The sequence below is a fragment of the Cetorhinus maximus genome, chromosome 22 (genome assembly GCF_964194155.1).
Source record: "Cetorhinus maximus chromosome 22, sCetMax3.hap1.1, whole genome shotgun sequence".
Taxonomy (NCBI): domain Eukaryota; kingdom Metazoa; phylum Chordata; class Chondrichthyes; order Lamniformes; family Cetorhinidae; genus Cetorhinus; species Cetorhinus maximus.
In genome coordinates, this window is record NC_135900.1 from 17789351 (window position 1) to 17803615 (window position 14265).

At 42.9% G+C, this 14265-nt stretch overlaps 1 protein-coding gene across 1 annotated transcript in view; it reads left to right on the forward strand.

The window, feature by feature from the left end:
* The window catches only part of LOC144696347 (protein kinase C-binding protein NELL2-like), a 303704-nt gene that overhangs the window by 68240 nt on the left and 221199 nt on the right, over window positions 1-14265 (forward strand). The window contains exons 7-9 of the mRNA XM_078567565.1: window positions 567-649; window positions 2982-3110; window positions 7742-7844. Of these exons, the coding sequence (XP_078423691.1) occupies window positions 567-649; window positions 2982-3110; window positions 7742-7844 (315 nt within the window). The remainder of the gene's footprint in view (window positions 1-566; window positions 650-2981; window positions 3111-7741; window positions 7845-14265) is intronic.

The following is a 14265-nucleotide window of genomic DNA, read 5'->3' on the forward strand; positions in this document are numbered from 1 at the left end:
AGGATGGTGGGCGTCTTGGAAGGGAATCTCCAGGTGGTAGTGTTCCCATGGTATCTGCTGCCCTTGTGCTTCTAGATGTTAGCGGTCATGGGTTTGAATGGTACAATCTGGAGCTTTGGCGAGTTCCTGCAGTGCATCTTGTAGATGGTACACACTGCTTCCACTGTGTGTTGGTGTTGGAGGGAGTGAATGTTTGTGGATGGGGTGCCAATCAAGTGAGGTGCTTTGTGCTGGATGATGTTGAGCTTCTTGAGTGTTGTTGGAGCTGCACTCATCCAGACAAGTGGAGAGTATTCCATCACGCTCCTGACTTGTGCTTTGTAGATGGTGGACAGGTTTTGGGGAATCAGGAGGCAAGTTACTCGTTGTAGGATTCCCAGCCTACCTGCTGTTGTAGCCACAGTATTTATATGGCTAGTCCAGTTCAGTTTCTGGTCAATGGTAATCCCCAGGATGTTGACAGTGGGGGATTCAGTGATGGTAATGCCATTGAATGTTAAGATTTTTATCTCTATGTCTTGAATTTCACATTCTTGCTTTAAAAACTCAAACTCTTATCATTTCAGCCTGTCCAACATGCAATGATTTCCATGGACTTGTACAGAAGATTATGGAGCTGCAAGATATTTTAGCCAAGACATCAGCAAAGGTCATTTTTTTTTAAATAGAAAGACTTTTAGATAATCAATTTCTCCAATAGTTAATTTTTAAAAAATGATTTAATACCTTATTGCACCTCTCTGGGCACCCCAATGTGCTTCACGCTTACTGTTGTTATGTAAGCAAATATAGCGGCCACTTTGCACACAATATGAGTTCCACAGATAATGAGATGAATGACCAATTGGGGCTGTTTTTGACAGAATTGATGGAGGAATTGGCTAGGAGGCTGGAAGAAACCTCTGTTCTTCAATTAATACCAAATATACTGGATCTTGGCATAATGCAATGAACTTTTCAAAAACTGTAATAGCATTTCCACATTAAAAAGCAAGAGTATGTTCTCTAGTTTATTCAGAGAGCATTATGAATTAAGGCTATCACAAAACTTGATTTAGGTTTCGTTGACTGCAGTACAGTCATGTGGCTCCTTCTGAAGTATGCTGATGATATGACAATCAATATCCTTTGGGTTTCAATCACTTTCTGTTTAAGTCCTCTGACAGTAAATGATTCTGTTATCTTTTTGTTCTTGATTAAATTGTGGTTCTGAAGTCATATTTGAAACCAATTAAAACAAAGCAAATTATAAAGTTCTATGAACTTTGACTGAAGTCTCCCATTTCCCAAGTTGTTTGGTTTAAAATGTCACGTCTTGTATCGGAAATGTGAAATAATCCCTTCTGGAGTGTGGAACCACCCCTAATAGGCTTTGAGCCTGGCATCAGTTATATTGCTCAGGCCTCAGTGAGATGGACCAATCACTGTAATTACAAGTGAGACTTGAGATTTTCTTTTGATTCCATTGAGAGGATGTGGGCATTCCTCACAAGGTCAGCAATTATTGCCCATCCCTAATTGCCTTTGAGAAGGTGATGGTGAGCCACCTACTTGAATACAACTGAGTGGCATGCTGGGCCGCTTCAGAGGGCAATTAAGAGTCAACCACATTGCTGAGGGTCTGAAGTCATGTATAGACCAGACAGGGTGAGGAAGGTATACTTGCTTTCCTGAAGGACATTAGTGAACCAGATTGGTTTTTATGACTATCCAGTAGCTCCTTGGTCACCATTATGGATACCAGCTTTTTGATGCAGATTTTTGGAATTGATTGATTGAATTGAAATTCCCCAGCTGCCGTGGTGGGATTTGAACTCATATTTCTGGATCATTAGTCTAGGCCTCTGGATTACTGGTCCAGCATGCTACTGTAAGTAGCACCTGGCCCTCCCTCTCTGCCCCACAGTACCTACAGCACCCTTGCCCACCCCTGCTTCAGAAGTTAAACAAAGCAAGTTGAGGAAATTTTGAAGCAATTTGGGATTGACCAATTTATTGTGATCAGCTGTCCAAAAAGCTCCTCACAGTGTCAGACACGGGAAAGTCATATTGAAGCAGTTCCTGTATCAGCTGCAGCATAAACATTCACTATGCACTTTTAAAATATTTTTAAACTAAGCTGTGCAACTATTTGAAGCTGATGTAACTAATGATAGGATTATGCATTAACACTGATTTCATCATACCTACTTGCATTTACAAAAGTCGAGTGTTTTTACCAGACATTTACTTTTTAAGTAGCTGAAAAGAGACTTGTTGCTGAAGCTTTTTGTAATAGGCAGAGTACAAACCTGTACACAGTACAGCCCACGCTTACAAAACATAAAAATAAAGTCTACTGCTAGATGTGATTCCGTGGTTGGACAGCGCTTGCTGAACAACCCTGAGTGAGCTAATAGCTACGCTAACCAGCAGTTTGAGATAATAAATCGAGCCCATGACATGGCTCGTTTACTCTTGCTAGAAACAACATACATTCGTAAACAAGGACCCATCCTCTACAAACAAGAGCAACGTGTTCAAGCCATGCGCCTTTTTTTTAAATTCCCCGGGAGCCTGGAGAACCCATGGTTCGCCACTGTTTTCTCCAAGCCATTGCCTCGGCCAATCAGGATTGACTTGTCAACCAATCAGCACCCTTTTCTCCTATAGTATAAATTGTTGTAATTGTTTGAAATTTGACATTCTTGTGTTTGTCCTGATAAGTTCAAGACAAAAAGATTCAGCAGCATATCTCTCTTTTCGGCAGGATTCAAGTCCTGTGCTACCAAATGACTGTTTTTAAACAGCTTTGCACGTGGCAATTTTGAGTAGTTTTAATTTGGCCCAGCAATGGGGCTCCATCAGAGCATAGCCTGAAATCACAGATTACAGGAAGCAGTCTCTCTCACAGCAGTTCTTTTAAAATAACCAGATACTTATTTGTTATATAAAGGTTATATAAGATTATAATGACTCTGTGAATTGAATTGTTCACACAGCTATCTTACGCTGAGGAGAAGATGAACAGTTTGGATCATTGTTACTGTGAGAAGAGCTGTAAGGTGAAAGATCGGGTCTACAGGGAATCGGTGTACTGGGCAGACGGCTGTAAGAACTGCACGTGCAAGGTGCTCCACAACACTACCTCTTTTACCAGTGCAGATAACAGTGCTGAAAGCCAACTCTTCCTTTGTTTTATACTTTCCCAGTTTCTATGGCTCTTGAACGGCCTGTGTAGAACTGTTCTGCTTGTTATATGAGATTAAATTGAAAACGAGGCAGCACGGGGGAAATTAAATGCGTTGGAGGGAATATCTCTTCCCCCCCGCCCTCCCCACCAATTTGTGGTTTTTAGCATGCCACCAAAATTTTCCTTTAACACCAGTTTAAAAATGTCCCAAGATGCTTACAGTGGAGTGGAGAAAACATAGATAAAAGGAATAAAGGATTGGACAATAAATCGTGGGCTAAGAGTTAGGAGAAACCTTGGTCAAAAGAATGGATTTTGCAAAGAACAAAATGGAAAGGTGGAGAGGTTTAAGGAACTGGCTGAAGAGAGTATGGACAAGATGGTGGATGTTCTGTTACCAATGATAATAAGTGAGTGGCGACCCAAAAGATGCTTGAGTTAGATGACTGAAGGATTGGAGAAGGGATGTAAAGCTCCAATACAATGGACTAAGGGTCTCTAGAAAGCAATTACGCTTAGCCAGCGGCGACTGCATTTTCAATGGCCTGTGACAGTGGGTTTGGACCCCGAAAACAGAAGGAAATTCTTGTTGGGCAATGGGCAGGCTTCATGACACATTTTTTCCTATATAACCGGCACTTAGAAGAAGAAGGATTGATGGTCGGAACGGTTACCTGCCATGGCATAGCGGTAACCTATTAATCCCCTTAAAGGGTTAATTAAGGGCATTCTCCTGATGCTGACACGACCTTTTATCTGGTGCACGAGTTGTCAAGAGGCCGCCCATGAAACCGTGTCAGACTCCCAGCAGCAGGGCGAGCAGACCTCAGAGTCGGAGGCTCCAATGTATCTGGAAGTCTCCGCTCTGTGAATTGACTGCATCTGCAGCAATGGCCGTTACTGTGGAGGGCTTTTCCCCCTAATCCCTGAAGGCCCTGGCCTGTCTAGCTTTGTGAGTGACCAGATGTGTGTCCAGCGAACAGGAATAGAGGTGCCCTTGCGCTGTCTTACACACTTCAGTAGCGTCCACCTCTCTGCCAATCTTTCACCATAGGAAGGCCTGCTATTAGCCCTGCAGACTCGAGAGCTTGCCTGCTACCCTTAATTGGGTGGAGTTCCCGGAGTTGGCTACGTGTGGCCGCCTCCTTGAAAATCCCCCTCTACGTCCCAGCACTGGCATGTCTGGAGTCCCAACTAGGATTGCCAACTGTGGTTAAATGTATTCCTGGAGGGTTCATCACATGACTTGCCTCGCACTCTAGCCAATAGTCATTTGACACATCCATCCTTGTGATGCACTGTCTTCCTACACCAATTGGAAAACAAAGAATCATTACCCAATTGGGAGATGCTTGACTGTCAGCCAAACAAAGTTTTTTCCATTTTTGTTATTTTATATCTGGTAAGGAGAAATGTTCAAAGAAAATTAGAAAATAAATATTTTTTAATATCTCTATGACATTTCTCCAGGAGTGTCCTGGAGATTGATATTCAATTCCTGGAGACTCCAGGGAAATCCTGGAGGATTGGCAATCTGCACTTCCTCCCAACGGTGGGATTGGGAACCAGGAACCAAAATTCAGCCTCAGAGATCTATTGTGTCAGTAGATCACGACTTTATTCTAAGTACCAAAGAGTTCCATTTCCCACCGGCTACTGATCTGATGCAGCCAGGTTAACTATGCATGTCTCCAACCTAGAGCAGGTCGTGTGTCCCATCCGGACAGCAAATCCAACCCTCAACATCTGATTAACAGGAACTTTCTCTCAGAGACATGCAATGTTACCAAAATGTGACGAAAGCTGACTATTGTATTCATGATGACTCCATCATCTAAACTCTGGTTCTTGTTGTTACACCTGGGGGCGAATCAAACAATTTAATTCCCAGCAGATACCTCTGACAGTACAAGTGAAATGCTTCCAGTTTCTTGATGTCTTGCTTAACCAACGTCTATGTAGGGACTAGAGGAAAAGGACGAAGATTGTAATTTCAGCTAAGGACAGGGAACCGACGTATGTCAGCAAGGGTAACAATGGCTGAATGGGATAAAATGTAAGGCAGGGTTTGGGCATCGAAACTTTTGGATTATATTAAGTGTAAAAAGCAGGGACACTAGAAAGCAAGGAGGAAGCAAGTCTAATATGGGATAAACTTACTGAATGAGATTCAGCAGCAGTGGGTGGGAAGAATATCCTCAGGGTGGGGACTGACCGCAAGAAAAAATAACTGAACCAATGTCCAAGGGCCTTTCTTAAAGGAGGAAGCCTAAAGGCAGGAGTCAACAATGTTAGTCCAGTTGGGGAGGCCCTATACAAACGCAGTGATTCTGCTTCGAAACATCAATAGGCAAAGGCCCATCCAGGAGTCATTTAACTCTTCTTTTACAACTGAACCTAATTGCACCGGCCAATTTTGTGAATAGGGCCAGCTTTGGGTGAAATGTATTTTAGATCAGTGTTAAAGTTTGCAGGAACTTGATTTATGCTTAATGTAACTTGCATTTAAAATTCCCTGTTAGCTGGCTGATTTCATAAAATGGAACAAACGAATGGTTACAGCGCAGACGGGGACCATTCGGCCTGTTGAGTCCATGCTGGCTCGCTGCAAGGGCAACCCAGCTGGTCCCACTCCTCGGTCCTTACCCCATAGCCCTTTTCAGCCGGATTGTGTTGATAAAACCAGCACAGCCTAACGGCTCTGTGTCTTGTGAGTGGGAGTTTAGGTACATCAATTAAACGCTGCCTGGGAATAATGTAGAAAAGGCATCTTACTCTTAAGCCTAAGAAGATAATAGCACAATGCGCTGATTGGCCAGCTAGTTAGAAACTAAAAGTTGGGAGGAGCTGGAAGCAAAGAGTCACTCTATAAAAAAATATTGAGGCACGTTTTAGTATGCCTATAATTTCACTTTGAGTCCTGCAGGGCACAAGGCAAACACTCGTGCCAGAATTTTCCTCAAAGTTTCCACTATAAGTTTAGTGGAAACCTCATTTGCACCTGGAAATGGGGTCTGCTCCAAACCTTCACCAAAGTTACTTTTGGATGAAGTCCAAGGAAATTCCTATCAATGATTTCGAGCTCATCCTTTTTTTTTTGCTGACCGTTGCCAATGTTATATGTATGGTAAAATAGACAGAGTCATTTTGAAGTATAAAGTGTGAAATCATTCCCTCTCCCTCCTTTATCTACCCAAAGTGTGAAGGGAACTTTATTAGGAAGAAATACAAAACATTAGGACTTCTGAAACAAAAACAGAAAATGCTGGAAAAATTCAGCAGGTCTAACAGCGTCAGTGGAGAGAACAAAAACAGAGTTAATGTTTTGAGTCCGCATTACTCTTCTTCAGAGCTAAAGAGAAGTAAAAATGCAATGAAATTTATACTGTTTAAGGGGGGAGGTGGGTGGGGCAGGTGAAGCTGGATAGAAGGCCAGCGATAGGTGGAGGCAAAGGAGAGGTTGCCAGAGATGTCCTGGACAAAAGGACAAAGGGGTGTTAACGATAGTGGTACTGGCTGGAGGAGGTGCTGATGGCGGCATTAAGGCCAGAAAGCAAAATGTGATAACAGCAGGACAAGGGTAAGCACTCTGGAAAGAACAACATGAACGAGTGACAGATGGCCTTGTGGGGCTGGGGTGGGGGGAGGGGACGGTGGTGGGAAAAACGTTTGAAAATAGGATAAAAGGTGGGGATAAAACAATGAATAACAATGAAAATAAATAAAAATAAGTTGATAAAAAACTTAAAAATGAAAATGAATATTGACAAAGGGGATAAAAAAGAGGGCAAGGATGGAGGAGAGAGTTCATGTCTGAACCATTTTTTAATTTTTATTTTTTATCCACTTATTTTTATTCTTATTTATTTTCATTTTTATTCATTGTTCTAATCCCCACTTTTGATCCTATTTTCAATCTTTCTTTCCACCACTGTCCCCTCCCCCACCCCACCCCACCCCCATAAGGGTCACCTGTCACTTGTTCATGTTGTCCTTTCCAGAGTGCTTACCCTTGTCCTGCTATTATCACATTCTGCTTTCTGACTTTAATGCCACCATCAGCTCCTCCTTTAGCCAGTACCACTATCATTAACACCCCTTTGTCCTTTTGTCCATGACGTCTCTGGCAATCTCTCCTTTGCCCCCACCTATCAGTAGCCTTCTATCCAGCTTCACCTGTTCAACCCCCCCTTAAACAGTATAAATTTCATCACATTTTTACTTCTCTTTAGCTCTGAAGATGAGCCATACAGACTTGAAACGTTAACTCTATTTTTTTTTCTCTCCACAGATACTGTTAGACCTGCTGAGTTTTTCCAGCGTTTTCTGTTTTTGTTTCAGATTTCCAAAATCCGCAGTATTTTGCTTTTATTACAGTAGGACTTCTGTCAGTTAGATTTTACAATCGTACATAATTTTTTTTGCAATATTATCAGTTCCTCAACATACAAGAGATATACAGAAAGCTTGGTATGTATAAATGGGCCATGGATTATTATGTTTAATAATGCATTGACGTTGATGTCTAGCGAAGCGAGTCTTGAAATAACATCACAATGTTTTCCCCAGAACGGAACAGTCCAGTGCAAGAGGCTGATCTGCCCTCCTGAGAATTGTCCTCCAGGTAATGCTCCAGTGTATGTGGAAGGAAAATGCTGCAAGGAATGCCAGTGTGAGTAGTTTATGATTTTATCTATGCTTTTGTTAATGTTACAAGTCCATACTCCATTATTTCTTGAAGGGATAAAAATCAAGATGCTGGAGCAATTTACGCCTTTCACCATTACAGATCTTTTTTTAAAAAATTTTGATACAATGGGTAATCATAAAGCCTGTCCCAAGGCAGCTGACAATATCACTTCATAAACAGCAGCTACCACCAGTCAGTCTTATTTTTCCTGTTGCTCACTGGAGAATTGCATTGTTTTCCACTCCCTGCCATTCCTCAAGTTGAGCTGTTTGTGAACCAAGGATGTCATTGCGCCTATGAACATTCAATAGTGCAATGTGGTGATCTATTAATGTACTGCTAACTTTACTATTTCTAATGATTGTAAATGTTTATGTGGTTTAAGACAGAGCCAGTCCAAAATCTACCGCCAAAGCGTCTGTGATCTTGAGAGACCAGGCTACTTTCTGTGTTGCATTTGTGGGCCCCAGTTTGCTTTCCCCTATTCCTTGAGTTACACCAGTGGCACTGACATGCACCCTCCTGCTTTCTGCACTTCATTTCTGACTCCCAAACTACCCTCTGGGAGTAGTGATTCTTTCCCATTGTCTCCACGCACAGGGACTCTTCAGCTATTTCCACTCGCTAGCCCTACATTCTCCTCTTGTGGTACCAACAATGCAGCAAATACCTGCGCAATCAGGAGAAAAATATCCCAAGGTGCTTTACAGAAGCAGTGATGGAGGTGTTTCTGTGGGAATGAAGCTCCAGGATATGTGCAAAATTGGTTGCGGGCAGAAAAAGAGATGATGGTGAGGTTGGAAGTCACCATAAGACCCAGCAGCAGTGGAGAAGTGTATTTTGGCTGAGGACAGTTCATGTCTGGCCAGGAACTAGGCTGTAGCTGAAGTTAAGAAACCACTTAGGCCAGTCACAGACGCAGCGGGTAACAGTGTCAGTGAGGGATGGGCTATTAGCTGAGCAAAGTTACTTTATAAGTTAAGCAACTGAACAGCAACTGAGTCTTGTGTAGTCCAGTTCAGAAGCATAGTCGTGATGTCCTGAGAAGTGCAGGAATTTGGAAATTTAGAAACTTGAGAAAAGATCCACTGCTACCGAGGGAAACAAAGAGCATTCACTGAATAAAGTGAATACTTAAAGAAGATCTGCATTCATATAGAGCTTTTCATAACGCTGGATATCCCAAAGTGCTTTACAGACAGAGAATCAGATAATAACCTGATCATCTGTTTTAGTGATGTTAGTTGAGGAATAAATATCGCCAAGACTTCTCCACTCTGCTCTTCTTTGTAATTATGCCATGGGATCATTTGCTTCCATCTGAAAAGGCAGGTGGAGTACTGCCAGAGTTACCTGTCTCAAAGTGTTTTCCATTTGCATATTACTGAATATTTGCATATTACTGCATATTACTGTCTAGGTGACACTTCAGATGCGTTTTAGGAACTGGCAGATTAAAGTGTTAATTCTGGACTCCACTGTAGGATTTTTTTCTCTCAAAAATAAAACTCTTCATCTGCTAGTGGTCCTGTCACATTGACATTAATGAACATCCAGAACTGATTCACTGAATCTTCCCCAACTGTTTGCTATGGTTAAGCGCACACGATATTGGAAAAGAAACATTAAATGAATAAAATTTCATCAAGAAATGCAGGTTGTGGGCTGCAAGCAGAATAGTTGACAGGAGTCTTTAAATATAGATTTTAATCAACATAATTGAGCCCTACATATCGGAATTGCAGCTGCAATGCTCAGTAGCTATTTTGCCTCTTTCACATGGGGGAAGCTGCACAATCAGCGACTTGCCATCCAGTATCATCTGTTATTGTCGGAATAATAATAAAGCGGGGTCATTTGTCAATACAATCTGCAGACTGTATCTCAGCCAGAATAGATTGGGGTGCATCAGCCATCAACCTTTAGGCTTAGTCTGTTTCCTGCTTGACAGAACATTATTTCATAATTTGCAGGTACTTGTGAAAATAATGTAAATAGCTTTTACAACTCAAACTTGAGTGCACTCTTGAGTGAAGAACATGTCTACAGTAACCTTGTTTCTCTCTGGGGATGTTTAACTGTCTTCCAAACTCCATTGGGATTCCTTCTTGTTTCTTGTGACTATTTTGTTTTATTAATAGGTCTGTATGTCAGTAATAATGTACTTATTATAAAAAAACTAGTTGCCTTTGAAGAATTAGGTTTAGATTCCATTCCACTAAATTACACTGCAATTCGTGCATGTAGATAAGGAGTTGACGTTTCGAGTCCTCACGACCCTTCAACAGAACTGAGTTCTGTTGAAGGGTCATGAGGACTCGAAACGTCAACTCTTTTCTTCTCTGCCGATGCTGCCAGACCTGCTGAGTTTTTCCAGGTAATTTTGTTTTTGTTTTGGATTTCCAGCATCCGCAGTAGTTTTTTGTTTTTATATTAGATAAGGAGTTGTGATGTCTTCTCTCTTAAAGTCAGATGTTTGGGACATTTGAATGGAGAAGGTGGCCATTATTAGCTTGGTACTTGAGGTGCCTGCATTGTCAATTTTCCTATACTTTAGGCAGTGCACCAACCTCACACCCCATTTACTCATCTGTCACCTGGCTGCAATGTATAAGAAGTAAACGTGAATTAAAATTCTACACTGTTATTTTTAAAACAAATAATTCACTTGTCATTAACTCCAATATGATTAAGGGCACCCTTTCCAGTTTAAAAATATTGCCGGAGATTTTCTCTCATGTTCTCCAACCAGGTGCTGTAACCTTAGCGGAAATTCCCATTTAAATGTCTATCCAGGATTTCCGCTAATCTTGCAGCTGTGAAAATCCCAAAAGAAATTTCCTGGCATATGACTTTTGAGTCACATCAAGAAAAGCAGGGAATGTGTGGTCCCTTTAAATCTTAAGCTCCATGTGAAGCTGGGCTTATTGATTTTACAATGGAGCCAAAGCAGAAGTGGACTGGCGAGTATACTGAAATGATTAACGAAACAGTAATTTGGCAGTACATAGTGTGTTTAGTATCATCAATTACAACCTGGTTTTCACATCAAGATGATAGAACGGTACCTTGTGTTCCCCAGTGAGACTGAATTGACGGATTCTAAAAATAGAAATGATAAAATGTAACTGTTTTACTCAAGGAATCCATGAGGTTTTTTTTGTGCTTCTTCAATTTCAAACTTTTAGATCTCAATGGGTTTCACCTCAGTAGTAATTGTTTTCAGGAGGTTACTTATTTTAATGAACAGCCAAGGCCCGCTATTTTGAAAAAGAATGTATCATGTAACATTCGTATGTACTAGTCAACCTTCCATGGCATTGCTCAGTTAGGCTGGGGAAACGATGGGGTGGAACTTGACTTAGCGCCCATTTAGTCATTTGGTAGCACAGAACTTCAGTATTGATGAAAAAAAAGACATGTCGAAGTTTTTCATCTTGCACTCTTCTGGACATTCACAAGAATACCAACATAAGGGGAAAGAAACAATTTACACTGTGTGTGAAGAAAGTGCTGATTGGTTGACAATGGACTCTGATTGGTAGAAGCGTTGCCATGGAGAATGCATTAGTGATGGTGACTTATAATTAACTGCCAAGTGTTGTTTGAAATTTAAACCAGGCAGCTTTACCCTGATTAGTTTACCACCCAAGTATTGAGCCATAAAAATTCCCCCTGCCAGTATTTTTTTAAAAAGAGAGTACAGTGCCATCCTCTGGAGAAACTTGGATACACATGCATTGCCATTATGGTGGTAAACTGTTGACTTCAATTGCAGCATTGGCAGCTTGAATGGCATGCTCACAGTCTTCATTAGTCTTCATAGTCTTCATATCTTCATAATCTTCATAGTCTAGCTAGTTTGTATATTCAGCTATGTATATCCCATAAAGGCATCTTTTGACCTTTTTTGTTTCAGATAAGACAAGTAAAATTGATCCTATCGGGTATTCAGGGTGAGCATTTAGACTGTTTTCACTTTTCATTTAAGCTACAGACCCATTGGATATCCATAAGACTGAATATCTCTTCATAGCTTTGCTGTCAAGTATCAAAGTTGACTGCCACCTTCCCCCAAGTTAAAACAATGATGGCCTGGATGAGTGAAGCTCAACAACGCTCAAGAAGTTCAAAGGTGTTCAGGGCAAAGCAGCCTACAAGATTGGCACCCCATCCACAACCTAAAGATTCACTCCTTCCATCACCAGTGCGCAGTGGGGGCTGTGTGCACCATCTACAAGATGCACCCTGCAGCGACTTGTGAAGGCTCCTTTGACAGCGCCTTCAAATCCAAGGGCCAGAATTTTGACGTCAGCATGCAGGGGGCGGGCCCGACACGGTGACGTGTAAAATGATGCGCGGTGATGTCGGGCGTGCGTCCCAATGTCGCCGTGAGCCATCACGATATTTCGGTAAAAGCAAAATACTGCAGATGCTGGAAATCTGAAATAAAAACAAAAATAGCTGGAAAATCTCAGCAGGTCTGACAGCATCTGCGGAGAGGAATTTAGTTAACGTTTCGAGTCCGTATGACTCTTCATCAGAACTAAGGAAAAATAGAAATTAGGTGAAATGGAGGCTGGTTGAGGGGGATGGGACAGGTAGAGCTGGATAGAGGGCCAGTGATAGGTGGAGGCAAAGAAGAGATTGCCAAAGATGTCATAGACAAAAGGACAAAGGGGTGTTGATGGTGGTGATATTAGCTAAAGGATGTGCTAATGGTGACATTAAGGGTAGCAAGGAGGACAAGCTAGTGGCAGATGGTCCCAGTGGGGGTGGGGTAGGGGGAAGGGATTGAAATGGGCTAAAAGGCGGAGATAAAACAATGAATGGAAATACATTTAAAAATAATAGAAATAGGTGGGAAAAGAAAAATATATATATTAAAAAAAAATATATAAAAAATATATAAATTTTTGGAAAAAGGGGGATTGGAAAGGGGGTGGGAATGGAGGAGAGAGTTCACGATCTGAAGTTGTTGAACTCAGTGTTAAGTCCGGAAGGCTGCAAAGTGCCTAATCGGAAGATGGGGTGCTGTTCCTCCAGTTTGCGTTGAGCTTCACTGGAACATTGCAGCAGGCCAAGGACGGACATGTGGGCATGAGAGCAGGGTGGAGTGTTGAAATGGCAAGCGACAGGGAGGTCTGGGTCATGCTTGTGGACAGACCGAAGGTGTTCTGCAAAGCGGTCACCCAGGCTGTGTTTGGTCTCTCCAATGTAGAGGAGACGGCATTGGGAGCAGCGAATGCAGTAGACTAAATTGAGGTAAGTGCAAGTGAAGTGCTGCTTCACTTGAAAGGAGTGTTTAGGCCCTTGGATGGTGAGGAGGGGGGAAGTAAAAGGGCAGGTGTGGCACCTTCTGCAGTTGCATGGGAAGGTGCCGTGGGAGGGGTTGAGGTGTAGAGGGTAATGGAGGAGTGGACCAGGGTGTCCCGGAGGGAACGGTCCCAACGGAATGCCGCAGGTGTGGTAAAGGGAAGATGTGTTTGGTGGTGGCATCATGCTGGACTTGGCGGAAATGGTGGAGGATGATCCTTTGAATGCGGAGGCTGGTGGGGTGATAAGTGAGGACAAGGGGGACCCTATTATGGTTCTGGGAGGGAGAGGAAGTTGTGAGGGCGGATGTGCGGGAGATGGGCCGGACACGGTTGAGGGCCCTGTCAACCACTGTGGGTGGAAAACCTCGGTGGGTGGGTGCGCTATGAGCTCCGGTGCGCACCCGCCATTAATTAACGGGCCACTTAAGGCCCTTGAGGCATTAATAGACGGCGATTTTTCGGAGCCTGTGTGATCTGCAGAGAGTCACACGGGTGCACCGGGCAGGCGGGTAGGCCACATTTTTAAAACCCTCATCCACGGGCGGGATAAGAGGGGTGAGTGGGCTCGCAAGTGGTATTTGGTAGACATTTAATGTTTAAACTTACTCCTACTTGTTTGTGTGAACAGGAGAACTTCAAATCTCTTCACAGCTGCTTGCACAGGAATAATAGGCTTCAGGTCAGGACTCTGGAGTAAACATCATTCTTGGGGCCTTGCTGGTTTCAGGCAGCCTCCCCTTACTCTGGGAATCGGAGTTGTGGTCTCCACTGGAGGCACCACCTCTGAGGAGGAAGAGAGGGCCTGAAAGGGGGAGGAGGCCAGGAGTCCATATTCAGCCTCCAGGGGAGCCACCTTTAGGAGGACAGGCGCAGGCACAAGGGGCTCAGGGCCAACAGGAAGTGCAAGGCAGAAGGGGAAGCAGAAGACGCCACTCTCCTGCTGCCAGGGTTTACAGGCGGTGAAGCAGCTACCTCAATATGTCTGAGGTGCAGTGCCGAAGGAGGCTCCGTCTCTCAAGGGAGACAGTCACCTTCATTTGTCAGATGAAAGGCCTTGAGATCAGCGCTAACTGTGTGGGTGGGCA